Source organism: Symphalangus syndactylus, chromosome 19 (assembly GCF_028878055.3).
Source record: "Symphalangus syndactylus isolate Jambi chromosome 19, NHGRI_mSymSyn1-v2.1_pri, whole genome shotgun sequence".
Taxonomy (NCBI): Eukaryota; Metazoa; Chordata; class Mammalia; order Primates; family Hylobatidae; genus Symphalangus; species Symphalangus syndactylus.
Genome location: NC_072434.2, coordinates 67,771,710 through 67,796,993, shown reverse-complemented (window position 1 = coordinate 67,796,993; position 25,284 = coordinate 67,771,710). Strand labels below are relative to the sequence as shown.

Genomic DNA, 25,284 nt, shown 5'->3' with positions numbered 1-25,284 from the left:
TTGCCATCGTCTCTCACCTAGATTATTGCAGCAGCCTCCTAATTGGCCCCCTCCAGTCTACGCTCGAAAAGGAGCCAGAATTGTTAAATCCTAAGTGAGATCATGTCATGTCTTTGCTTAAAACTCTCCAGTGGGTTCCTGTCTCACCTAGAGTAAAAGCCAAAGTCCTCACAATGGCCTACAAGGCTGTATATCTAACCCCTATGAGCTTTCTGACGCCATCTTGTACTACTCTCCCTCCACTGACATCACTCTAACCACACGGGCCTTCTTACTGCAATTCCTTGACCACACAGGTCCGCCCTCTCTCTCTGCAGAGAGCTCTGTGCTGGCTGCCCTATTAGTCTTTCTTTCCTTAGACTGTTTCCTTGCTTATTTCCAGTCTTTAACTCAAATGGAGACTACGCTGAGCTCCGCTTTCAAGGGAACCTCCCATTGCCTTCACCACCACCCTCTGCATCTTACCTCCTGTTTCATTTTTTCTCCTTAGCACTTAACAACACTGAACACTCCATATTCCACCTGTCTCTGTCTTCCCTTTCCTCCCTGTCCCGCCCCTTGGCAGAGGGGGAGGGTTTTACCTGTTATGTTCACTGCTGTATCTTCTGCCCCTACAATGCCTTACACATAGCTGGAACTCAGTATTTGTTTAACAAATGAATCATACATTTCGTTACGGTTAATGGGTGGGAGGAGTTATATAACAGATTGGAAAAATAAGAACAGACTTGTAACTGTTGTTTATTTCCTGCTTTAGAAATTACTATCTTCATTTAATATTTTTCTGATTACATCTATCTACTGATCATTTCATTTTAATTAGCTCCTTCACTGAAACACAGCATTGTAATCTGTACCAAGAAAATAACACACTAGTTCTACATCTTGGCATTTAACTTCAATAAATAAATATACTATTTTAAGTATGTAACACTTAAAAATTTTCTAGAGTTCTTCCCATTTTCATTTATGTCAAAAATGTTTTCAAATGGACTGTTAAAATTCAGCTAAGAACTGATGTTGGGTCATTACGCTGGAGCTAATTAGCGTTGCTTACCCGGAGCTGCTGGTCTCCCTTCCTGCTTCCACCTTTCCTTTTTTCTGAGGTGGTTGAAAGGTCAAACCCCTGGTGAGAGGAGAGAACCAAAGCCCCACTGTGCACCTCAGATGCAGAGATTCACAGCGCTGTATTCACTTGACTTTTCTCTAGGTCCCTTCGCCTGAGGGAACTGGCCTGCTCCAATCAGTGACTTGCAGTGTGTGTGTCGGGGGCAAGCGTAGGGTGAGGAAAAATGTGAAATAACAAATCACTGCCGTTCCTTGAGAATTACAGGAGCATCACCTGGCAGGATTTTTGTATCCTTATTTTCAGTATCAAACCACATACACGCACCCCACTGCCTGCATGCCTGTCCCACTGTGGTGTTTCGCAACATTTTTTACATCATGGCAGATAGAGAAAATTATTTGTTTGGAATTCTGAAGGCGACCAGCCTGGGAGCTCCAGCCACCTTAAATGCTGCCCAGCTAGCCACTCAGAAGGCTTCGATCAATAGCTTGAGACAAACTACTTGAGAAGCTCTGCATTAGAGAAGCAAATTCAAGTCTTGACATTTTCTCAGGGGAGTGCTCTGAAAGTGACTATATAAGCTTCTACCGACCTCAAGCAAATCACAGGCATTAGATACATTAAATTGTGAAGTGATAGCTCTGGCTTTTTGGATATGCACAATCAAATATAGTTTTCCATTTTATAATTTGTCAACTCCCCTTCCAGATTAACTATTTTGATCCTTTTATTACTGTAACATTCTTAAATAAAAATTTAAATTTTAAGCAAATCATTCAAATGTCAAATAAAATCTTTAGATACAAACTTATGGTAACCCAAAGTGACATTCCAGATTTATTTTACACACATTAAGAGATAAAAAACGCAGTATTTTCTAAAGCATGAGTACTCTAATTCTAAAAGAATTCTGAATATGGTATTATTTCTGCATGCATTTATTCAATGCTAAAAGTGCTGCCTCAAGTTTGCAAGGAATAAAGTTTCCTACATATTATTGAACAGCGACAATGATAAACTCTTTAGCTTAGCATACCATAGAACAAATACTGCATCATGTTGGATATTACTAAGCACGAGACATAAACAGGCCAATCAAAATCCTTTGAGATTAAGAAGTGATAGGTGCCAATAAACATAAGTAGAAACTGAACATGTCAAGGAGCGTTGATTATTTAATGAACCCATGAAGCATGAAACAATTGATGCAAATGTATCTGTCATTTTTTTTTTTTGAGACAGGGCCTCACTGTGTCGCCCAGGCTGGAGTGCAGTGGCATGACTGTGGTTCACTCCAGGTGCCACCATACCCAGCTAATTTTTTATTTTTTGCAGAGACAGGGTTTCATCACATTGTCCAGCCTGGTCTCAAGTCCTGGGCTCAAGCAATCCTCCCACCCCAGCCTCCTAAAGTGCTGGGATTATAGGCGTAAGCCACCATGCCTGGTTATCTGTCATTTTAAAACATTCCTGTGAAGAATAATTTTGTACTGTTTTAACTGTTACTGGCTTAGTAAGTGTAAAAATATTTGTCAAAAAACAAAAGATCTCAATGAAATTGTAAGTAAAATTAATTTTATTTTCATAAATAAAAAGACAACCCATTATACACTTTTAGCTGAAGTAACATGTTAGTTGTCACTGCCTAGTATGAAATCCATGTAATAGTTAACAAATAGTTACACCTTTCTATAACCTTTATGTAACTTCTATACATTTGATAATTCCCCAAAATTTCCAACATTTCAAAAAACATTATATATAATGGGATATTTCAGTCACAAAGTGTCACCTTTGCTGAGTCAACAAAATATTTATATGCTCATGTCAAAGATGCCTACTGATGTAAAGTAATACCAGTATTGCTGCATTTTACAGAAGCACTGAGCATATTATATTTTCCATTTCATATATGGTAGTATCATCCCCAAAAATGTCAATGTGAAAATTTAGTAAGTAGATTAATAAGCACAGGTACCTAAGAGAAACAGGTCCCACAGCCAGAGAGGAAAGAGCTGGCATCAAGTACTGTTTAAAGTTTTGTAAGTGGCACACAACAAACAGACAAGTGATTCTGTAATAAAGACAACATAAAATACAGGGAGATTTAATAAAGTGTTTTTTCCATAGATATTGAAATAAAATTAAATGTCTGTTTAGTTATTACTCCACTTATTCTGGAAACTGCAGCTTCCAATGTTAATATTATACTGCAAGCAGTATTTAGTACTTCTGTATGTTAAGAAAAAAACCTCACTGAATTTATGTAGCTTTTTTTGAGGGTAAACTATGATATATGATTTAAGTAATCACTTATTTGAATACAATATTGATTCAGATAGGCATAATCTATTCATTTTTCATAATGAAATGTATATTCCTATTTCAACACTTTATGCAGATTTTACTTATTTCTCACAGGGCTGCTGTGTGGATTCAATGGCTTATCTATGTAAGTGTCCAGCACAGTATCTGGCACATAGTAAGCTTTTAGTGTATGCTACTTATTTGTATTAAGTGAGTCAATCTGTCACTTATAATAGAAAAATTATCTAATGCCCCAGGAGAATAATCAAAAGATAAACCTACAGATGTGTGACTTCTGTTAAAGTATTATGCATCCACTATTCCCCAAATTACTAAACTGTTTAAAATGCTACAATCTATTTTTAAGATCATATTGTATCTATATGTGTTCTCTATGTTTTTGCTGTGGCCTTTGGCCTAAACCAATACAATTCTGACAGGACATTATCAGAAAACCACATAAAAACAATGTACACTGAAATCAGGTAACAAAGACATCTTACCATATCTTCTTTAATAAAGAAGTAGAGAGTTATCAATGTAATTCAGGACAACCTACTCACTCAAGTTTAAAGTTTTTCCTTTACATCATGCAATACTTGACTTCAAAAAACATTTTCCATTCTGTCTTCTCTTATATATAAACATTAAGAGCTATTACAACGTTCTTTCCTCTAAGTAAAAAACCCACTAGAAAAAGATATTTGTAAAAATCATTGCAGGGTTACTGATACTGAATGAAGCACAGGGGTACTGGAACAGGGATAAGCTCTTGGATAAGGTGCCAACATACCTATAAAAACTGATTTTTGAGTAAATTATTGATTCTAACATATGTAAACGATTTGGTGTGATAATTTTCTGATCTTTAACTATAAGTGACTTTTTATTCCCCACCAGAAAAGATAAATGACTGAGAATGTAAGTCTGTGCTCTGATTAACACAATGGAGAAATGGAAAAACTATCTCTGTTAAAAACTGATTCCTGTCATTCTTCTGGTATTAAGAGGAAGGAAAATAAATTTTTTGTGTGTAGATAGAAAAACATACCTGAGGCCAGGTGCAGTGGCTCACACCTGTAATCCCAGCACTTTGGGAGGCCAAGGCGGGCAGATCAGCTGAGGTCAGGAGTTCGAGACCAGCCTGGCCAACATGGAGAAATCACGTCTCTATTAAAAATACAAAAATACAAAAATTATCTGGGTGTAGTGGTGCGTGCCTGTAATCCCAGCTACTCGGGAGGCTGAGGCAGGAGAATCACTTTAATCCAGGAGGTGTAGGGTTGCAGTGAGCTGAGATTGTGCCACTGCACTCCAGCCTGGGCAACAGAGGGAGACTCCGCCTCAAAAAAAAAAAAGAAAAGAAAAAGAAAAAAGAAAAACATACCTGAAACCACATGAGTTGGGCCTATACTGACCTGAAACTTATTACTATCCAGAGTTTAACAAAAAGATCCAACCCCCAAATATACCCTTTAGAGGCACAATAAAATCTTTCAAATGTTGTCCTGATTAAAAAGGAGAGTCTGAAAACAAAGCAAGAAACATCTCCACTGTTTAAAAAATCAAGAACAAGTAAGCTGAAGGCAGATAACCCTCTGAATGTAATAGTTATTCTACAAGCTTCAGAGAAATCATTTTGAGAAATAAGAACTGAAATTCTGTGGTTTATCTTATCTACTGCTAGAGAAATTCTAAGTGCAAATTGTATTTTAGGAGTATTTTAGGAGATGTAGCACCCAGTGTCCTTTTGAGGTTTGATGTCTGGTTCTTTCACAGGTTTCACTTCTTCTTCTGGTTTGGGTTTAGTCTAGGGAGAAAAAAACTGCAGTTTAAGTACATAAACTAAGATTGAGAAAACAAACACTAAATCTTTTCCACTTCAGACTTCTAAAAGATGCTATATTAAATTACATAACACGGATACTCGCAAAGCTATTTCCAGAAACTATAGGCTAATTCATTTTAAGATATAATCAGAAAACAACATTTCAGTAGAGATGAAAACCTGGTTTGGTAGGCAAAAACCAAGCTAATGGTACTCCTACTCCACACTTTTTTCTAAGTGATCTATCTATACCTGTAGAACCCTAAAGCTTAGACATAACTTATGACAGCAACAGGCTATCTCTTAGGGCATTATTTTATAGCTGAACAGAATATAAAGATAGTTATTTTAAGGAATAAATTTTAATATGGAAAGGAAATTATATAAACACAACTCAACCTCAAGAAAGGAGCAATGGCTGTAAAATAATTCCTATTCATTTGTCACAGATCCCTAGTCTTTTGGTAGTTAGACCTCAAAATTTCCACTTAATTTACTATTTGATTTAGAACACCAAGATGTACTTAGATACCAATAAATAAAAGCATTCTTATTTTGCCCCTGGATTCACAGAATACTGAAATTAGGCCAAATCTGCAAATGCTCTGCAATTTGCTAAAACAAAAACAGAGTATTGCTATAGCAGTATAAACATGGATGATCTTTTCTCCCACATTCTTCTTAAAGGAGGCGCTGACAAGTTGTAAAGAGGCAAGATAATGTGTTGAAAAGAATGCCATTATGTAGACAATCAGAAGACATTTAAGGCCTAGAGGTCTTATCTCTGAGAATGTTCTACCGCAGATTACACTAAGCACTATAACTAGCTAACTTAACATTTAGACAAAGATATGTATCTATTTAGAGAAAAATATCAAAATGCTAACTCCGAATTTTCTTTTAAACTTTTGTGAATGAGAGGGGAAAAAAATCTCATACACTGTCATCCTTGGGTCTTTTGGTGAGATCAAATGCAGCCAATGTTTCTGGTGTCCACTGAGCGCTTGTAGGAGGAAATTCGAAAGGTATAGGCTCTACGAGACCATAATTTGCTTTGAGTTCCAGCTGTGGGGCTTCTGTTGGAATTTTTTGAAAGTAACTGCAAAAAATAATTTAAATAGCAATTCATTCATTTGTTCATTATTTGAGTGCCTAATATGTTCAAGGTCCTGTTTGGGACAATGACAATTTAATGATGGATGAGAGGTTTTTCTGCCTCATGTAGGAAAGTGAAAAAGTCAAGAAACTTTTGTCAATTACAATGCAATGTAATTGGAGCTACCATGGATGTAGAGTGCCATGAGAATGCAGACAAGGGGAATTAACCCAGAATTAAGTTCAGTGACTCTTTCCAAAGGAAGTGATTAAAGGTGAACTAGGCATGTTTAAGGAAGTGAAAAGCTCAGTATGACTAGATGAAGAATATAAGGGGAAGAATGTAAGGAGATAAAAGCAGGAACGAGATTGGGTCTACCCACCTACACAGATGGTGATCTACAGTTTGAACAGCACTGATTTAATAATGGAAAACCTCTTGAAAAAAAACAAGAAAAACTGAAGAGAAAATTTATTTTCCTTCTTTGTAGGTAGCTGAAACCAGAGTGAGATGAATATGCAAAGGAGGTTGAGAAGATATATTTAAAACATATGGAGGAAGAATGGCAGGGAAACAGAGTTAAGAGAAAATCAGTCCTAATGAAGCGAACTCTATGTTAACAACTCATGTTTTAATTTTAAAGTCTGCTTTTATATATTATCATCCTAAGTAGAATAACAGGCCCTACACAATTGAAATTTATCACCAATTTAAAGAGAAAATTAACGTGAAATGTAAATACTATATATTTGAGACAGTGTCTCACTCTTGCCTAGGCGGGAGTGCAGTGACTTAATCATGGCTCAGTGCAGCCTTGACTTCCCAGCCTCAGATGATTCTCCCACCTCATCCTCCTGAGTAGCTTGGATTTACAGGCGTGTGCCACCATGCCCAGCTAATTTATTTGTATTTTCTGTAGAGACAGGTTTTTGCCCTGTTGCCCAGGCTGGTCTCAAACTCCTGGGCTTAAGGGATTCACCCTCCTTGGCCTCCCAGAGTGCTGGGATTACAGTTGTGAGTCACCACGCCTAGCCCATGAGTGCTATTCAACATAAAACTTTTGGGAATAGAGACTAACAGAAATGATATTACTAAAATATTAATATTTTAATATAATTATAAATCAACATATTAATATTACTAAAATAATATTAAACTGTACTCACATAAATCCATTTTCTCTCTGACATTTTTCTAGGGTGTTCTTCACAAGGTTTCCAAGTTTCCTAAAGAACAGATGTCCTGAAGGTTTGACTGTTGGTCCAGGTCCTTTGGTTTCTCCATATTCTTTACACAGTGCTTCTGCCTTTGCATACACTGCATGTGAAAGAGATATAAAGTCTTTTGATTATAATTAACACTGCCTATTTATCCCTACAAGGCTTTAAACTGGAGGTGGTAAGACATTTACTGCTCTTTACCTAATATAATAGCAATACCAATAATAATACTGTAAGTAGAAGGTGTGTATTTTCTACAGGTTCTAGGTTATTGAAACATTTTTTTCTTTTCTCCAATTATGTCACCCATTCCCATTTCCCTTTCATGAACTCAGCCAAAATCTCTTTAAGCACATATTCCCTTTTATGATAAAGTCATTTGTTTTTTAAAGAGGAGTTAATATTCTGGCAGGAATACTTACATTTTTCTGCTTCTTGGAGAGACCTGATTGCTTCACCGCATTTATCACTAGCCAATAAAGTCTCACCATGGTAACAGTAAGCCTGATGAAATAAACAAATATTTTATTCATTCTCTCCCTTCAAGATGCTTTCCCCTATTACTGTTTTATGTATCTATCAGATAAATTAGCACCTTCATACACTTAAGTATCAATGCAATCCCTTACATTTCTTTACTTGAGTAAGCTCTTCCCCAACCTTTGTTCATAGAAAAGGTGGAAATATGTCAAGTCTTGAGCCCAAACAGTCTTCTAACCATGTACTGAGCAAAAGTTATTTGCTGAAATCTGTTATTTAAAATTAGGAAATAGTAGATAAAGGAGGAAATTATTGTGCTAATGCAGAGGAAGAAGGAGGTATATGAAATATTATCTACTCAGACATGAAAAAGGCTTTTGATGATCTCTCATATGATATTCTAATTAACAAAACAATTAAGTTTGGTGGGTATAACAGACTGATACGTAACTTCCAAAATGATGTTTATTGATGGTTCTTCACTAAGCTAAGTGACATATTGTGCGATATGCCTTAATATTAGAATTAGTAAATACGTTTCTCAATGCACAGGATGAAACAATTGAAAGAATTTCATTAAGTATGCTGCAAGTGGGTTTTCAATCAAACAATAATTCTATTGCTATAATCCACTTCTACAATCCTACATCATCTCTTTCCACCCACTTTAGTTCACAATAGTTGCACTGACTCTCAGTGAACATTTACTGAGATAAATAGCTGTCCATTATTTGTAAAATGCTAATGAAAGACTCTGGTGAGATGAGAGACCTGGCACTCCAAGGGCTGGAGAAACAATAATTTACATTGTTTTTAGCGTTGTGAATACTTACATAAGCTGTGTAGAAACACATCTTCAAGTGAAGATATTTTCTCCATTTGGCAGAATATGCAGGCTCCAAACTGGATAAAGTATGATCTAAAGTTACATTTTAAAAAGCAAAATATAATTTCACCCTGATTCACTAGAAGACTTTTAGTTCATGTGTTCTGATGATAAAAGCAGAAAGAATGCCATTCAAGTCTAAAACTCAAGAATTTAATTTTTTTTTAAAAACACCTTTACTTGATTTTCCCAAATCTATACTTTAAGTTACACAAGATTGGTTAAAAACTATGGCAGCTCTTTGATTTGATGGTTAATACAACTTTAAGCTAAAGATAATGATAAAAACAGATTGTGACCAAGAACTTCAAAGTGAATACTGTTTATACCGTTACATTAACTAATTTAAAAAACTTACATAATATAGCAAAGCAAATAGTAGTCTAGTCACTCAAGTCAGAAATAGGATACTCTCCTCTCTACCCCCATCACTGAATTTTATGTGACACACACACACATTCACTCACATATCCTTCTACCAAACATCTCTCAAATCTATTTTTTCCTATTTGCTACTTTGCTGTATTTGCCAAAGCTTTCATCATTTCCTTCATAAACTTTAAGAATTTCTTAAGTGCTAAGTTAAGTTAGCCTATTACTCCTTCATGTAGCAAGCCTATCTCTAATACTGCAACTATAGGAACCTTTCTTAAATTCAAATCCAATCAAGTCAGCCTTTTAATCTTTTAATAGATCCCAAGTATCTACAGAATGGCTTACAAACCAGTGTTTGATTCCAAGCATGCATACTTTTTCAAACTTTTCTCCTACCACTCATCCTGTGTTTCAGGTAACAGCAACTGTCTGAAGTTTCCAGAATGTGCTAAGTTCTTTCTTATGTCTGTACTTACTATAGAATTCTACACCCAAACTCTAAAGCTTCCTAGGGAACATAAGACTTTTATTTACACTTCACAGTAAGGCTAAAGCATCTTCTTCTAGAGTCCTTCTTTAGCATGCCCAGCTTGTTAAGGTTGCCAATTCACTGCTGTGATGTCTTACTTCAGGATATAATAATGGGGTTACATGTTTGTTTTCTTCCCTAAACTGCAGATCTTTTCTATTTACCTCTCCTTAGCAACAAAAACAGTAACTATCCCATAAATAAAAACACATGCATGTTTCCTAAATAAGTAAATGAAGAGTAATAGGCTTATCACAGTAGCTGTGTTCTATGCCCAATCTCCCACTTTCTAGCAGTTAAATTATGGGTCATGTTAACTCTCTGGATTTTGGATTCTTGTCTAAAGCATAGTAACTATAAGGTTGTTATAAAGACTAAAAAAAATTTTTAAGCAAAAAAGCTGTATAATTTTATCAGACATCACTGGTACTCCCTTCCATTAGAAGTTATGCAGCATACTAAATATGAACAGCTCTATTTTAAATGCGATAAATAAAATATTACTCCAGTTTTGCAAATAATGACAGAATCTGAGAACCCTTTTGTTTTGTTCCCTATTAATTCAAGATCAAATAAATCTGAAAATCTAAACTAAAAATGTGACAACAGAATTAGAAGCTTACCAGCTTTTTGATAGAAATTGGCTGTTTCATACGCCAGTGCAGCAATTAGTCCAGGAGCATGTTTTAGTTCAATTGCTCGAGCAATTGTTACTGTAACCAAACACAATAAAGTGAATCTATAATTAAGCTCACTCTATTCATCCTAAATTCAATTATAATAGCAAAAGACAGTCTGATAATTTCTCTGGGATTTTAATACAGTTTGTTAAATGTTTTAACGTGCAAAGTTATAGAAAATGCAAACATTAACAAAAAACACTGAGCTTGTTGGTTCCAATGCCATTTCTTTAAATAAATCATCAGCAAATTACTAGCTAATCATACAGAATCACTATTACAAAACAACATGACCTAACAGCAAATTCTTTTTTTTTGAGACAGGGTCTGGCTGTCACCCAGGACGGAGCGCAGTAGCTTGATCATGGCTTACTGCAGCCTCAAACTCTCGGGCTCAAGTGATCCTTCTGCCTCAGTCTCCCAAGTGGCTGAGACTACACATGCATGCCATGGCACCTGGCTAATTTCTTTCTTTTTTTTTTTTTGAGATGGAGTTTTACTCTTGTTGACCAGGCTAGAGTGCAATGGCACGATCTCGGCTCACCACAACCTCTGCCTCCCAGGTTCAAGCGATTCTCCAGCCTCAGCCTCCCGAGTAGCTGGGATTGCAGGCATACACCACCATGCCCAGCTAATTCTGTATTTTTTAGTAAAGACGGGGTTTCTCCATGTGGGTCAGACTGGTCTCGAACTCCCAACCTCAGGTGATCTGCCTGCCTCGGCCACCCAAAGTGCTGACATTACAGGCATGAGCCACCACCACATCCAGCCAACTGGCTAATTTTTTAAATAATTCTTTGTAGAGATGGAGGTCTTGCCATACTGCCCAGGCTGGTCTCAAACTCCTGGGCTCAAGCAATTCTCCTGCCTCGGCCTCCCAAATTGCTGGGATTACAGGCATGAGCCACCAGCCCAGCCATTCTCAGAGGAAGACTACAGTTTGAAATAAAGAAAAACGAAAGCCTACAAAGTTTCTTAATTGTTTCACGTTGAGTGCCATTATTACTCGCCATTGAAAGGTGAAGGCTTTAAGGTAAGCCAACAAGTGAAAGAGGAAAAAGAATGAGCACAGTAGAGAGAGAAAAGACGAATTAAAGAATTAATGTTGTACTATCAGAAATAACGTGAAATCAAAATCCTCTTAAAAAGAGCCATTAAACTAAAGGCCTTTTCCTGCTAACTAAGAGTGAAGGCAAACGCTAAAGGTAAACTTATTCCTCATTCTAAAATTTCTCAAAATCTAAAGCCTGATTCTGGCTAATTCTGATTTTTTTTAAATTACTTAATTGCTTTGAGACAGGGTCTCGCACTGTTGCTCAGGGTGAAGTGCAGTGGCACGGTCTTGCCTTACTACAGCTTTGACCTCCCAGGCTCCAGCGATCTTTCCCATCTCAGCCTCGTGGGAAGCTGGGACTACAGGAATGTGCCACCATGCCCAGCTAATTTTTGTATTTTCTGTACAGCTGGGGTTTTGCCACATTGCCCAGGCTGGTCTTGAACTCCTGGGCTCAAGTGATCTGCCCACCTTAACCTCCCAAAGTGCTGGGACTACGTGCATAAGCCACAGTGCCCAACTTCTGATTTTTAAAGAGGAATTAAATGACAATATAGACTTTCATTTAAAAAAATCTTACAATATTTAGGATACCTTCTTGAGCTTCAGCCTGACATTGAATAACATATGCTTCTATGAGTCGTGACTCTAAATCTCTTCCTTTTTCTGCAGGTGTGATGAGTTTTGGGATATGACTTTCCTGAGAACAACAACAAAAAAGACAAAAAACAAAGCAGCCAAATTTCATTTTAATCCAGTTGTTAGAGATGAAGAAAATGAAAGTTATGAGACATTCAATTTGGAGGCTTAGCAGAAATTCAGAGTAGAACAAAAACTATAAAAAGTAACAACAGTAAGCTTATAAATAAAAGTTCCTGTACACTAAAACTCAGCTTTTATAAGAACAAGAAATTCAAGAGCAAAATTTAAGTCATGATAGACTGCTGAGATACGCAAGTCACACTATCATCTTGAAAAATGTTAACTGAAATAGTAACCAAAATTCCTTTTGCAGGATAGCCTGAATTGTTCATTCACATTAATAATTAAAGATATAAAGAGGCTGGGCACGGTGGCTCACACCTGTAATCCCAGCACTTTGGGAGGCCGAGGCGGGTGAATAACAAGGTCAGGAGTTTGAGACCAGCCTGGCCAACATGGTGAAATCCCGTCTCTACTAAAAATACAAAAAATCAGCTGGGCGTGGTGGCAGGCACCTATAATCCCAGCTACTCGGGAGGCTGAGGCAAGAGAATCGCTTGAACCGGGAGGCGGAGGTTGCAGTGAGCCAAGATCGCGTCACTGCACTCCAGCCCGGGCGACAGTGCAAGACTCTGTCTCAAAGGAAAAAAAAAAAAAAAAAAAAGATATAAAGAAAAAAAAAACCCCACTACAATTCTACATCTAATTCAGGATCAGAGCTTTCTAATTACTATAAAAGCATCTTATATTTTAATATGAAAAAACTCAACACTGGCCTCTAGGAGGCCTTCAATAAAGTGATTTAATTAGATGAAGTAGGAGTACATTGTTTAAAAGACACAATATTCTCTCTCTTAATTCCTGTCACATCTTCTGGCAATTTAATACAATTAGAGTGCACTGATTGTCCCGCTAATGTTTTTAGTGAGATACAGAGCATACAATCAGAAGTTCAGTTTTGCAGAATCAGTACTGCTCCTGGTAACTTCTGTGGAGAGCAATGAGGTGGGTAAGAACCATCAATACTTCTGCTTTCTTTTCTCCTGTCTTTCAAAGACACAGAAAAATAAGCAGAGCGCTAAAACTTAAGTTTTCTAATTGTAAAAGTCACTGGTGATTTTAAAACAAAAATGGAGACATTTAATATTTAGTAACTGGCTGCACTCATCAATAACATACTTAACATAAGGAAAACAGAACACATAGTACCTTTTTTAATATAATGAAACAATTCTTTCCCCATATCCCCCACAAAAGAAAAATTATTCAAGAATTAAAGCATTAAGAACAAATAATGGTTTTTGTTTGTTTTACCTTTAAATGTTTAAAAATCCCAGCTGCAATCTTTAGGCTTCGATGAACTTCTTTTGCTTCATCTTCTGTTATACTTAAAGATAGGGGTTACATTAGTTAGAGGATGAATTCCATTTCTGGTATTAAAACACAACAACCAATACATTATTATACATCCAAAGTAGTCATTTATGTTTCTCACTGCTAATTTTCTTCCTTTTAAAAAAATCTAATTTTGAGGCCAGGCCTGTCATCCTAGCACTTTGGGAGGCCGAAACGAGCAGGTTGCTTGAGGCCAGAAGTTCAAGACCATCCTGGCCAACATGGCAAAACCCTAATTAGCTGGGTATGGTGGCAGGCACCTGTAATCCCAGCTACTCGGGAGGCTGAGGCATGAAAATCACTTGAACCCAGGAGGCCACAGTTGCAGTGAGCTGAGATCGCGCCACTGCACTCCAGCCTGTCCTGGCAACAGAGCGACACTCCATCCCCCCGCCACCAAAAAAATTTAATTTTGACACCCAGAAAAGGAACAAATGCACATGAAATGTACATTTATAGGAAATTCGTAAAAACTGTAAAGGATTTTGAATGCCAGGCCAATCAGTATTCCACAAAAAGGTCTTGAAAACAAGTATATGACATAAAGGTAACATTAAGATGGCAAAAGCATGTCAATATGTCTCCAAAAAGAAGATACTACAAATGAAAAAAGAGATCCTAACTAGGCGTAAAATCTGCAGCCAGGCATGGGGGATCATGCCTGTAATCCCAGTACTTTGGGAAGCCAAGACAGGAGAATCACCTGAAGCCAGGAGCCCAGGAAACATAGTGAGACCTCACCTCTACAAAAAACAAAACAAAACAAAATCCAGACAAAGCCTTATTTTTCCTTACAGACATCTGTATATAAACAAGACAAAATATTACACATTTAATGCATATACACGCCTAAGAAAAACATAGATACACAATGGTAGCTATAATCATTACTCTGCTCTTATTTTAATCACCTAATTTAGAGATAATTTTACATCAGCACATACAATTTGACATCGTTTTCAAGTGGTTGCATATTATTCACATGTATGGATGAACCATAAATTGACAGTTTCCTATTGCTGTATCCACTACAGCTGTTATAAAACTTGTATCACCTTTTATAATTATTTAATCCTGCAAAACATCTTTTCACATACTGCTAGCCTTCTGTGAATTGCCTGTTCATGTCCTTTGCTCTTCAATTGATTTGACAGTCTTTCCTTTGCTGATTTATAAGAGTATACGTTATAAAAACAAACAACTTATCACATGAATTGCAATGTTTTTGACCAATCTTGTCATTTGTTTTTTAACTTTGTTTATGGTCCTTTGATGTAGTTAAATAGTCATGCTTTTACTTTATGGGTTCTTGATTTGGGGTCTTACCTTTAACAAGACCTTCCATATGACAAGACTATTAAAATTTATTTTACCTTTTAACACCAGGTGCCGTAATCCTAACACTCAAAATACTAACATTACAAGGCAATCCTTCACATGCCAAAGTGGTACTTTTTAAAATAGATTTTTAAAATAATGAAGCGCTATATATTTGAAAAATAACACAGATGTATACAATCTTGTCCTTTTAACTTACTTTTCTTTTCCAGCCAGTCTTGAAGCATATTTGGTATACCATAAAGCCACATTAAATCCCATGGAAATTAATTCAAAAACAGCATCCTGCTGGGCACTGGAATTATAAACATGATCATTAAGTTCTGTCAATTATCGAGACATCACACCATGAAGCCTAATGGACATCCGACTCAAAATTACAAAGAAGTATATGCTAACTGGTATGTATGAGGAAAATGGTTGTGTTTAATATAGATGGGGAGATAAGATGTACAGGTAATTAACTACAAATGGCTAAGTATAATGGTCCAGAAGGTACTATGTACTTAATAATAAGCATGAGAATAGGAACTCCCAAAGTTTACTGTACATAGAGTAGCTTTTAAAATACAGATTTCTGGGCCTTAATCCCAGAGTCAGAAAGCCTGGGATGGGGCTTAGAATCGTATTTTTAACAAGTACTCAGTCGATTCTCAAAGGTGTGGCTCTTATACAACATTTTAGAAAAATCAAATTCAGAGGAGAGATTGTTTCAGGCTAGAATAATTAAGAAGGTTTAATGGTATATATAAAATCTGAACTGTCCCTGGAAAGATGACTAGAAGGGAAGCAAAATGACATCCCAGGTGAGGAAACAATGCCATCAAAGCACAAGAGGAGTATAAAAAATTTTCTGATAGAAGTGACCCAATGAGCTAGACTGGAGCAGCCGGTATGTAAAAGAGAAATCAAGGAAAAGATGGGCAAAAAGCAAGCTGAAGGCAAACTGTATAAGATTCTGAATGCCTAGCCAATCAGTATTCCAGAAAAAGGTCCTGAACACAAGTATACTTTATTCCTTGTTTCCTTCAGATTCTATTACGAAGTATGAAATAAAGATGGCAAAAGCATATCAAGTAAATAAGATATTCACAACAATATATATTCACTATTGTTCTTAGAAGAACCTGAAAATTTTTTACACATGATCTCATTTATCTCAACTGATGAAGAAAACAGAATATCCTTATTTTACACATGTAATACTAAGACACAGAAGAGCTACCCAAAAAGAAGAAACCAGAATTATCATTCTACTTTTTATTTTTTAGTTACTTGTTGCCCCATCTTAAGATAAATGGAGATATGGCAACTTTTTAAATGAAAAAAAAAAAGTATTATACAATATGTAGTAATTAAAAAATAATTTCTAAACTGTCTTGTTTAGTATAGATTATAACATCCAAAAATAAGTTATGAACAAACTTCTCAAAACAGTTTTATCCTCCTGAAAAAAATTTAATACATAGTTTAATAGCTTATTATTTTCTGCACTGAAACTATCAAATGGATTACATCTGGAGATCTAGTGGACATGTCTAATTTATAATTTTTAAATAATATAATAGTTTGGCTAATTTATGTGAAGTCTCATGAATAACTCTCTTTCTTTATAATCCTTCATTTATGTCAACATGCCTTGTTTCCAAACACTCCATTTCTATGACACCACATAAAAGTAGTAGTCATAGTAACTATAATGGAAAAAATATTTTTCAGAACAGATAAACTCACAACACGATTTCTACTGAGTAAGCAGCAATCAAGAATAAAGTAACTTAGAAGTCTCACTTGTGCTGAATATTTAGTATTAAAGTCTTCATCACATAATTCTTCACTATCTCATAAAACTGCTGAAAAAAGGTTAAATAGTAGCTCATTTTTTTTATTTCCTTTTTTTTTTTTTTGAGATGGACTCTCGCTGTGTCACCCAGGCTGTAGTGCAGTGGCTTCATCTCAGCTCACTGCAACCTTGGCTTCCTGGGTTCAAGCGATTCTCCTGTCTCAGCCTCCCAAGTAGCTAGGATTATAGGTACCTTCCACCACGCACAGCTAATTTTTGTATTTTTTAGTAGAGACAGTGTTTTACCACATTGGCCAGGCTAGTCTCAAACTCCTGAACTCAAGTGATCTGCCTGCCTTGGTCTCCCAAAGTGTTGGGATTACAGGCGTGAGCCACTGCGCCCGGCTTTAGCTCACTATTACACAGAATCAAAATGTGGCATGGTCGGAAAAATGCCCAATTTATGAAATGCACGCATTATAGAATCTGTCAAAATAATGACAGAGATTTGATTCTTTAAAAAAGTCTTTTTAATTAAAAAAAACTCCTTAATTTTGGATTAAAAACAAATGGGTCACATTAAAAAACAGAAAACAAGGTCTTAGAAAATCTGAGTATCCCAGAATATTATGAATTCTACATAAAATATTCCCAGGGAAGGAAGAAAGGAAATGAACATTTAATGAATGTCTTATAAGCCTAGTACTGTTGTCAGTCACTTAACAAAAATTTTCTTATTTTGCTTCTCACAAAGTACTGTATCTGTAGTCCCAAGCTATAGTTGAAGAAGCAGATGTTCATGCAGTAGAAAACCTGGACTTGCAACTAAATATGTACAAACCCAATGTTCATGCTCTTTTCGTTGTAATGTATAGCCTGCTCTGGTCTTTCAGCAACCTCCACTCCTTCCTTTCTGTTTTTATAAAATAGTAATTCTAAAGCAAATTGGGATTAAAATATATGGGCATTTCAACAACAAAATGGTGTTGAAAAACAGTAGGTAAGTAAAAATTAACACTATTGTGATCTGTTTCCTGTTATAATTACATCTATTACAAACAGTTTCAAGTGAGTGATAAGAAAGCTCTGAAGAGAAGTTTTTAAAAAGAGTAGAAATAGGGAAGAGAGATAAGGAAGAAAACACACTGTGAATCAAGAGTATGGAGTTGGAGAGAAAGAATGAGACAGAGAAAGACTAATAGAAGACATGAAGTATCCATCAGCAAAAGAAAAGTAAGGGAAAAACTTAAATTCTGCTCAGCTTGAATGTACGCACATACGGAATGTCAGTTTGTGTTCTAAATCCTCAAATTATCCTTTGTGTGTTATTAAAGGTCAAGGCTGTTCAACTGTAGTTAACATCTGTATTGATTACCTCAAAAATAGATTTGGTTGGGAGAAACAAATTATATTTTTACTTACTATGTACTAGGATTGAGGTAAAATGCTTTTAATTAATTTCCTGGTAGGAGAAAACGCTGAGCAGACCTGTATTTTTCTTCTCCAAATACAGAGGCTATGAGTTAACCACTGGCTACACAGTTACAAAAACTGGCTCTAATTTAGTACTACCTTAGTGTTGCTTACCTTGGAACCTGTCCTTGCAATGTATCAGTCCACTTGAAATTTTGAATATATCGTAACTTGCTTTCTTGGGTAGATTCATCCAAAGAATTTATGAAACCTATAGAAAAGTACAAGACATTTTAGTTTTATAAGAAATATTGAGTGTTCTGTTTGGAAAAACTTTCAGATTACTTTTCCAGGTGTCTGAATGAAACTTCTTCCATTTTCCAAAGAATACAGTCTGGAACAGTAAACTAATCAAATTTGAAAAGTCAAAGAATTAAATGTAAACTTCTAGACAGTTTTTTAAAAAACCTCAAGTTCATATAAATAACTAACCTTGTAAAAGTGAGAAATACAAATCTGCTGCATTCTTCAGCATTTCTGGATTACAGCTCAAATCAGTGAACAGTTCAAGGAGTCGTGCCCTGGATGACCTCAAGTCACTTATAAGAGATAGAAAAAGACAGTAAAGTTAGCTGTACTGCAATCAATCTACATAAAAGTGGCTTCCAGGTTTCAATGTAAAAGCTTTAAAACATACACACGCATGCACATGCCTACCTTCTCTAAAAGATTACTAAATACACAGAAATGAATTTTTTTTTTTTTTGAGATGAAGTCTCGCTCTGTCACCCAGGCTGGAGTGCAGTGGCGTGATCTCGGCTCACTGCAAGCTCTGCCTCCCGGGTTCACGCCATTCTCCTGCCTCAGCCTCTCCGAGTAGCTGGGACTACAGGCGCCCGCCACCACGCCTGGCTAATTTTTTGTATTTTTAGTAGAGACGGGGTTTCACCGTGGTCTCGATCTCCTGACCTCGTGATCCGCCCGCCTCGGCCTCCCAAAGTGCTGGGATTACAAGCGTGAGCCACCACGCCCGGCCTCAGAAATGAATTTAATCAGGACTAAATCTAGAGAAAAAATTTCTAATAGCTGTTTTAAAAGTTGTACTAAAATAAACTTGGACCAATTAAAGGGGCAAAAAATGAATTCAATTACATAATAAAAATATATATCAAGTTTTAATTAAAAAACAAACAAGTGCATGCATTTAAGATGTGGGGAAAGAAGAATGAATAAAAAACTAAGCAGTTCACAATAAGTTTCTTAAAAAATGAAAATTTATCTGTGTATCATTTTAATATTTCCTTTAAGTTTCTAAATCTGACATAAAACACAAACGTGAAAATATACTGCATAAAAATATTTAAAAAATGAAATTACATTACATATCCTTGACATGTAATTCAACATATACATCAAAAATATGTAAAACGTGGCCATTAGTTGTTTTAAAACAGCTCCCTAATCTACATTTTCCTTTACTTCTCTATAGCAATAAATGTTGTAGATCCACCTTTTCCTTCTTGAAATTATTTTCTCCTTTGATTCCAATAACACTAAATTTTCCAAGTGCTCCCCTTATCTCTTTAAAGTTCCTTTTATATTATTTTCTGTGTCTCCTTTTCATTCCCAACTCCAGAAATGTTCAGTCTTTGGCTTTCTGGTTTTCTCTCTTTTGAGATCTCACCTATTAGTATAGCTTCAACTATATCAATTCCTAGATCTCCATCATTAGCTTTCACTTGGTTCTATTCCAGTTCCAAATCGAATCCAGAAGGCAATTAGCTTAGTGAGGCTTCCGAAATTACAATACATGAGTATGACCAAAGACCCCTGAAATATGTGTAAACCATTAAAGAAAGACTAAATTTAAATGGTAAGCACCAAGAGAGTAGAGGCTGTATATCCAGAATTTGGTAGGTGCCTAGGAAAAAGCACATATTCAAAATTACTTGTTGAGTGGAAGAATAACTTTTCAAATATTTTCTTTTGAGATATAGACTATAAGGTAGCAGTGATGTTTAGAAGAGAGCACAGACTTAATCCTGAATGGTATATCCCTTGAGTCTTATTGATTGGTACTAACTCTAAGGAGGCTTATTCCAAGAAAGTATGTATGTATTGACAATTACAAACAGCTGACTGAAAACGTGACTGGCTATCTTATGAATTAATCATTGTTTGAGGTATTTCTCTAGAAGCTGGAAAGTGATTCAATTCCTGGACTAGGCAGAAATTTGAATCCTTAAAGCCTATTCTGCACTTAAATAGTTGGCTAGCTATTTCCATATTGATGCTTGATCATCACCTACAGCTCAACTTGTAAAGTTATATTCATCTTAAATTATAGAATTTGAGGAAAATGTACCTCAGATATATTTAATTTAGGCTGTTCATTTTATAGATTAGGAATTAGGCCCAAAGAAGTTAAGGGACTTGCCCAATGGTACAGATAAAACAGATAAGTTGGGACTTGCCTCCAGGAGTCTAGATCAGAGGTTGACAAACTACAAACTAACCGGTTTTTGTATACCCCACAGCTTATTTTCGTTCAGCCCTCAAACTGAGAATGGTTTTCATATTTTTAAAAGGGTTGTAAAAATGAACAAAGAATAATATGCAAAAGTGACTGTATGTGGACCACAAAGCCTAAAATAAATACTATGTAGCTTTTAAAAAAAAGTTTGATGACCATTGGTTTAGATTAATAAGCCACTGGTTTAGATTAATAAGCCATCCCTTTTGTTGTAATCACTTCTTCCCATAAAAGCGGCAACTCTTCAGATTTTCCTTTATTGGTACCACCAATGTCTTAATCATCTAGATTCTGTATCTCATATAGACTGAATCCTTTTCAGCCTCCCAAGGCAAATTAGTCAATCAGGTCCATTGACTCCTCCTCCAAAACATCTTTTGCATTTATCTCTTTTGTTTCAGCCAAACTGCTCTACTCACTATCACAAATGTTTTCTTGACAGAAATAACGTTCTCCTTTCCCCTCTGACAATCTAAATCAAGAATACTCAAATATTTTTTTGGAAAGCGCCAAATAGTAAACATTTCAGGCTTTTCTGGTAATAAGGTATCCACCAGGACTATTCAATTCTGGTGGTATAGAGGAAAGCAGCCAGAGGCAGCCATACACAGTATGTCAATAAATGTGGGGCTAGCTGTGTTCCAATAAAACTTTATTTATAAAAACAAGCAATGGTCCAAATCCATAGGACAGTTTGCCAACCCCTGATCTAAGCCATACAATTCATTCAAGGCCTATCTCAAGTACTTTTTCCTGTGTGAACACTGTGAAGGCCATTTCAGGTCATAGGGATCTCTCCTCACTCTGAAGTCAAGAAGTTTAATATGTGGCCAATTTAAAATGTCCCTATATAGCTGGGCATGGTGGCTCACGCCTGTAATCCCAGCACTTTGGGAGGCCAAGGTAGGTGCATCACTTGAGGTCAGGAGTTTGAGACCAGCCTGGCCAACATGGTGAAAACCCGTCTCTACTAAAAACACAAAAATTACCAGGGTGTGGTGGCGGGTGCCTGTAATTCCAGCTACTTGGGAGGCTGAGGCAGAAGAATTGCTTGAACCCAGGAGGCGGAGGTTGCAGTGAGCCAAGATCAAGCCACTGCACTCCAGCCTGGGCGACAAGAGTGAAACTCCATCTTAAAAAATAAAAATAAAAATAAAAAATAAAAATGTCCATACACTACTTTGTGGAGTCTCTTGTATTGTAATACACAGATTAACTGTTTTACTGTGATTGCTTTGGCCTCTCTGGGATTCATTTACTGATCTAAAATTAAGGATCCAGGCCTAAAAGACTGCCAAAGTTTAAATAATCTATGATTTAACTCTTTACATGTCATTTATAAATTTATAACAAACTTAAAGTTAGAAACAGTGTGTTACATATTTCTGTATTGCCATGGAACCAAAAAAAGTACCTTGCATCTAAGAGTGGTTCAATCAATAACTTACTTGCATATTTTTGAAGCAGAAGGGCCAGTGACTACACCATAGTAATTAAAAGACACAGGAGCTGTGGCTTTTAATGGGTTCCTATGAAACCAATGGGTCATTTTCTCCAGATGTTTTCTATAGACAAAAAAGTAAAAAATGTACAAAAATTAAATATAAAATATTTAATAAACAAGGTAAATAGCATAACAATTTATTTCAATAGTATAAAAATTTAATTCAAAAATTAGCCTGGCTAAATTTTGTATTTTTAGTAGAGACAGGGTTTCACCATGTTGGCCAGTCTAGTCTCAAACTCTTGACCTCAAGTGATCCACCCGCCTTGGCCTCCCAAAGTGCTGGGATTACAGGCGTGAGCCACCGCGCCCGGCCTCAGGTATGTTTTAATTGTCTATTTATGGTGGTCTATGTTCAGATCAGGTCTATAAAAAAAAGCAGAAGAGCATTTGAAAATCTGCCCACAATAACTTCAATGTTAACATACCTATATAGGAGCAGTAATGTTTAAACTCTAACATACACAAAGATCACCTGGGGGGTGGGTGGTTTTGTCAAATGCAGGCTCTAATTCCATAGCCTGGGGCAGGACCTGAGATGCTGATGCTCCTGGTACCCAGACACTTTTGAATAGCAAAGTACTAGATTTTGGTTGGACAACTGCAAGTAAAAAGGGCACAGGACCAGATGACTGTAATTTCCAAAACGGGTTCAAATGGTAATCCTGATTATATCGCTAAGGCTACTTGTAATACGTTTTAAGTTAACTGCTGTATTTCCAACATATTGCTGACAACAGTGGATTGGTTATAGCATGTGTTCTACAATAAAATGTACTTTCCAAAAAATAGCTAAAGAATATTTTTAAAATAAAAATGTAATACAATACTTGACCAATAAATTCTATTATAAAATGAAAACATTGGGCTGGGCGTGGTGGCTCACGCCTGTAATCTCAGCACTTTGGAAGGCCGAGGTGGGTGGATCACTTGAGCTCAGGAATTTGAGACTAGCCTGGGCAACATGGTGAGACCCCGTCTCTACAAAAATTAGCCGGGGATGGCAGCCACACCTCTGGTTCTAGCTACTGGGGAGACTGAGGAGGGAGGATCCCTTGAGTCCAGGAAATGTAGGCTGCAGTGAGCCCTGATCTCCCCATGGCACTCCAGCCTGAGCGACAGGGCAAGATCCTGTATCAAAAAAGGAAAAAGGAAAACAACAACAACAACAACTTGAAACACCAAAGTGAGATGCCAACTTAAAAAAAAAAATTAAGTTCCATGCCTTCTACTTAAAAAAAAAAAAAAGCGCGGTGGCTCACGCCTGTAATCCCAGCACTTTGGGAGGCAGAGGCGGGCAGATCACAAGGTCAGGAGATCGAGACTTTTCTGGCTAACACGGTGACCCTACTAAAAGTACAAAAAAAAAATTAGCCGGGCATGGTGGCAGTCGCCTGTAGTCCCAGCTACTCGGGAGGCTGAGGCAGGAGAACCCGGGAGGCGGAGCTTGCAGTGAGCCGAGATGGCGCCACTGCACTCCAGCCTGGGCGACAGAGGGAGACTCCGTCACAGAAAAAAAAAAAAAAAAAAAAAAAAAGCAGCATGTCTTCTCTAAATGTCCTTGGGTAGGTAGTGCAGCAGATAATACGGAGAAAGCCCAGGCGAAGACCTAAACATGGCAATTAGATTCCAGGAAGTAACAGAGAAGAAATTCTGATAAGGTTTACTTAATTTGAAGGCACTGTACAAGCCTGACAATCGGCTTTTCCTATTATTAGAAAATAACGTTGGCTGCACAGTGTATGAAATGCCTACATTAAGTGCTTCCTTTATGCTATTTATTCATGACAAAGCCGGTTTTGAGGAGCACCACATACTTAATGAATAGAGAATGCAGTGTGTACCCAACGAAAAACTGAGCAGGTTTATTTAGGACTCAAAACATTTAACGAGTTATTTCAGAAAACATCATCTTCTACACATCTTCCACATAAATTCCGATAGCCTAATACAGCATCTATGTGCCCACAAATAAACTTAGAGCTAATATCACACTCAGCACTTGATGCTGCAAAATCTTCCACAAATACTTCTTTTAATGCGGCCTCCTACTTCCCGGATGAAAATGTCTGAAGTTTTGCGTATCTTTACTTCAGGAAAGATGAGGGTTTCTGCCCCTGCCCCATCTTCTCCCCTTCTGCGACCCGGCGGTCTTCAGTTTTCGGGAGTTCCTAGGGTGGGATAGAAGAACGACACACCCACCCGCAGGGACAAGAGTGCCTTTAGAGCCACCAATACAACATTCGGATCGAAGCTGTAAGCTAACACACTTCCACAAGAGGACTCCCGCTCCTAACAACGGACCCCCACTCCGGAGGCCCCGAGTCCCCCCCAGGAACCTACCTGAGCGCCGCCCCCGAGCTCTGAGGGCCCACTTCCTGTTTACCACCCAGCCTCTTCCTCCCGTGCCCAGTCCCGTTCGAGGCGGCGGGCGGCGACCGTGCGCACGCGCCAACACTTGAGTTCACCTCTTTCCAAACAGGCATTTTTGTGGAAAGCCGATACTGCCAACCCGGGAGAGGTGGCCAGACAACGGCCGAAGGAACCCCAGTTTAGCTTGTATTATAAGCTCTCCAATGACCAATGCAGATGCGGGGCAAGGGGATTCAGTGGATCTAGCTGTTAATGCCACTGATTTGTAATATGGATTTTCTTTCTGTTGTTTGTTTCAAGGCATTAGAAGGAGACTTTTGGTCCACTGTCCAGGGGTCTATGGAGACCAATGTAAAAGGGGGTGATCCTATTGCTTCAGACTCCGGGGAAACAGCGGGGGATATTACTGAGAAACACCCATCCTCTGACATACTTACCAAATTTCTCAGAGTCGGTTCAGCAGTTCTTCTAAGGGAAGAAGGGCAATATATCGGAGTCCACAAGCGAGAAAAAGAGGGAGTCGGAGAACCAAGACTACAGAACCAGTGACGGAAAACCAGGCCGGCGCCAAGCCGGAGTCACGTGGCCCGGCGGCCATGACAGCTACCGAGGCGGTAGTGCGCGCAGCTCAGGGGCGGGTATTGCCGCGGCGTCGCAGTGCCCTCAAAACGCTCCGTTCATCAGCCCTTTCTAACTTCTCCCTCGGCCTTCCTTTTGAG

The 25,284-nt window shown here is 37.4% G+C and overlaps 2 protein-coding genes across 10 annotated transcripts in view; one reads left to right on the top strand and one right to left on the bottom strand.

The window, feature by feature from the left end:
* Window positions 1-2,627: 2,627 nt before the first annotated feature.
* Window positions 2,628-25,170, bottom strand: BROX (BRO1 domain and CAAX motif containing). Of its 8 annotated transcripts, none has more exons than XM_063613958.1 (14): window positions 25,003-25,170; window positions 24,284-24,363; window positions 22,137-22,253; window positions 18,648-18,754; window positions 18,330-18,426; window positions 15,159-15,254; window positions 13,541-13,613; window positions 12,119-12,224; window positions 10,414-10,503; window positions 8,834-8,919; window positions 7,943-8,024; window positions 7,467-7,617; window positions 6,144-6,303; window positions 2,628-5,186 (listed from the first exon to the last, which is right to left on the bottom strand). In XM_063613958.1, exons 2-14 carry the CDS (start codon window positions 24,316-24,318, stop codon window positions 5,100-5,102), a joined length of 1,287 nt encoding a protein of 428 aa, XP_063470028.1. In that variant the 5' UTR covers window positions 24,319-24,363; window positions 25,003-25,170; the 3' UTR covers window positions 2,628-5,099. The 8 variants fall into 8 exon arrangements, with proteins under 8 accessions (XP_063470028.1, XP_063470030.1, XP_063470029.1 ...); XM_063613960.1 differs by having other exon boundaries at window positions 22,657-24,363; window positions 25,003-25,145; XM_063613959.1 differs by having other exon boundaries at window positions 22,668-24,363; window positions 25,003-25,145.
* The window catches only part of AIDA (axin interactor, dorsalization associated), a 48,872-nt gene continuing 48,300 nt past the window's right edge, over window positions 24,713-25,284 (top strand). Inside the window, exon 1 of one of the 2 annotated variants that reach the window (XM_055235007.2) lies at window positions 24,713-24,830. In XM_055235007.2, coding sequence (XP_055090982.1) covers window positions 24,769-24,830 — 62 coding nt within the window. In that variant the 5' untranslated portion in view covers window positions 24,713-24,768. Of the gene's footprint in view, window positions 24,831-25,073; window positions 25,200-25,284 lie in introns of those variants that run through there. The other variant, XM_055235008.2, reaches the window with a different exon arrangement.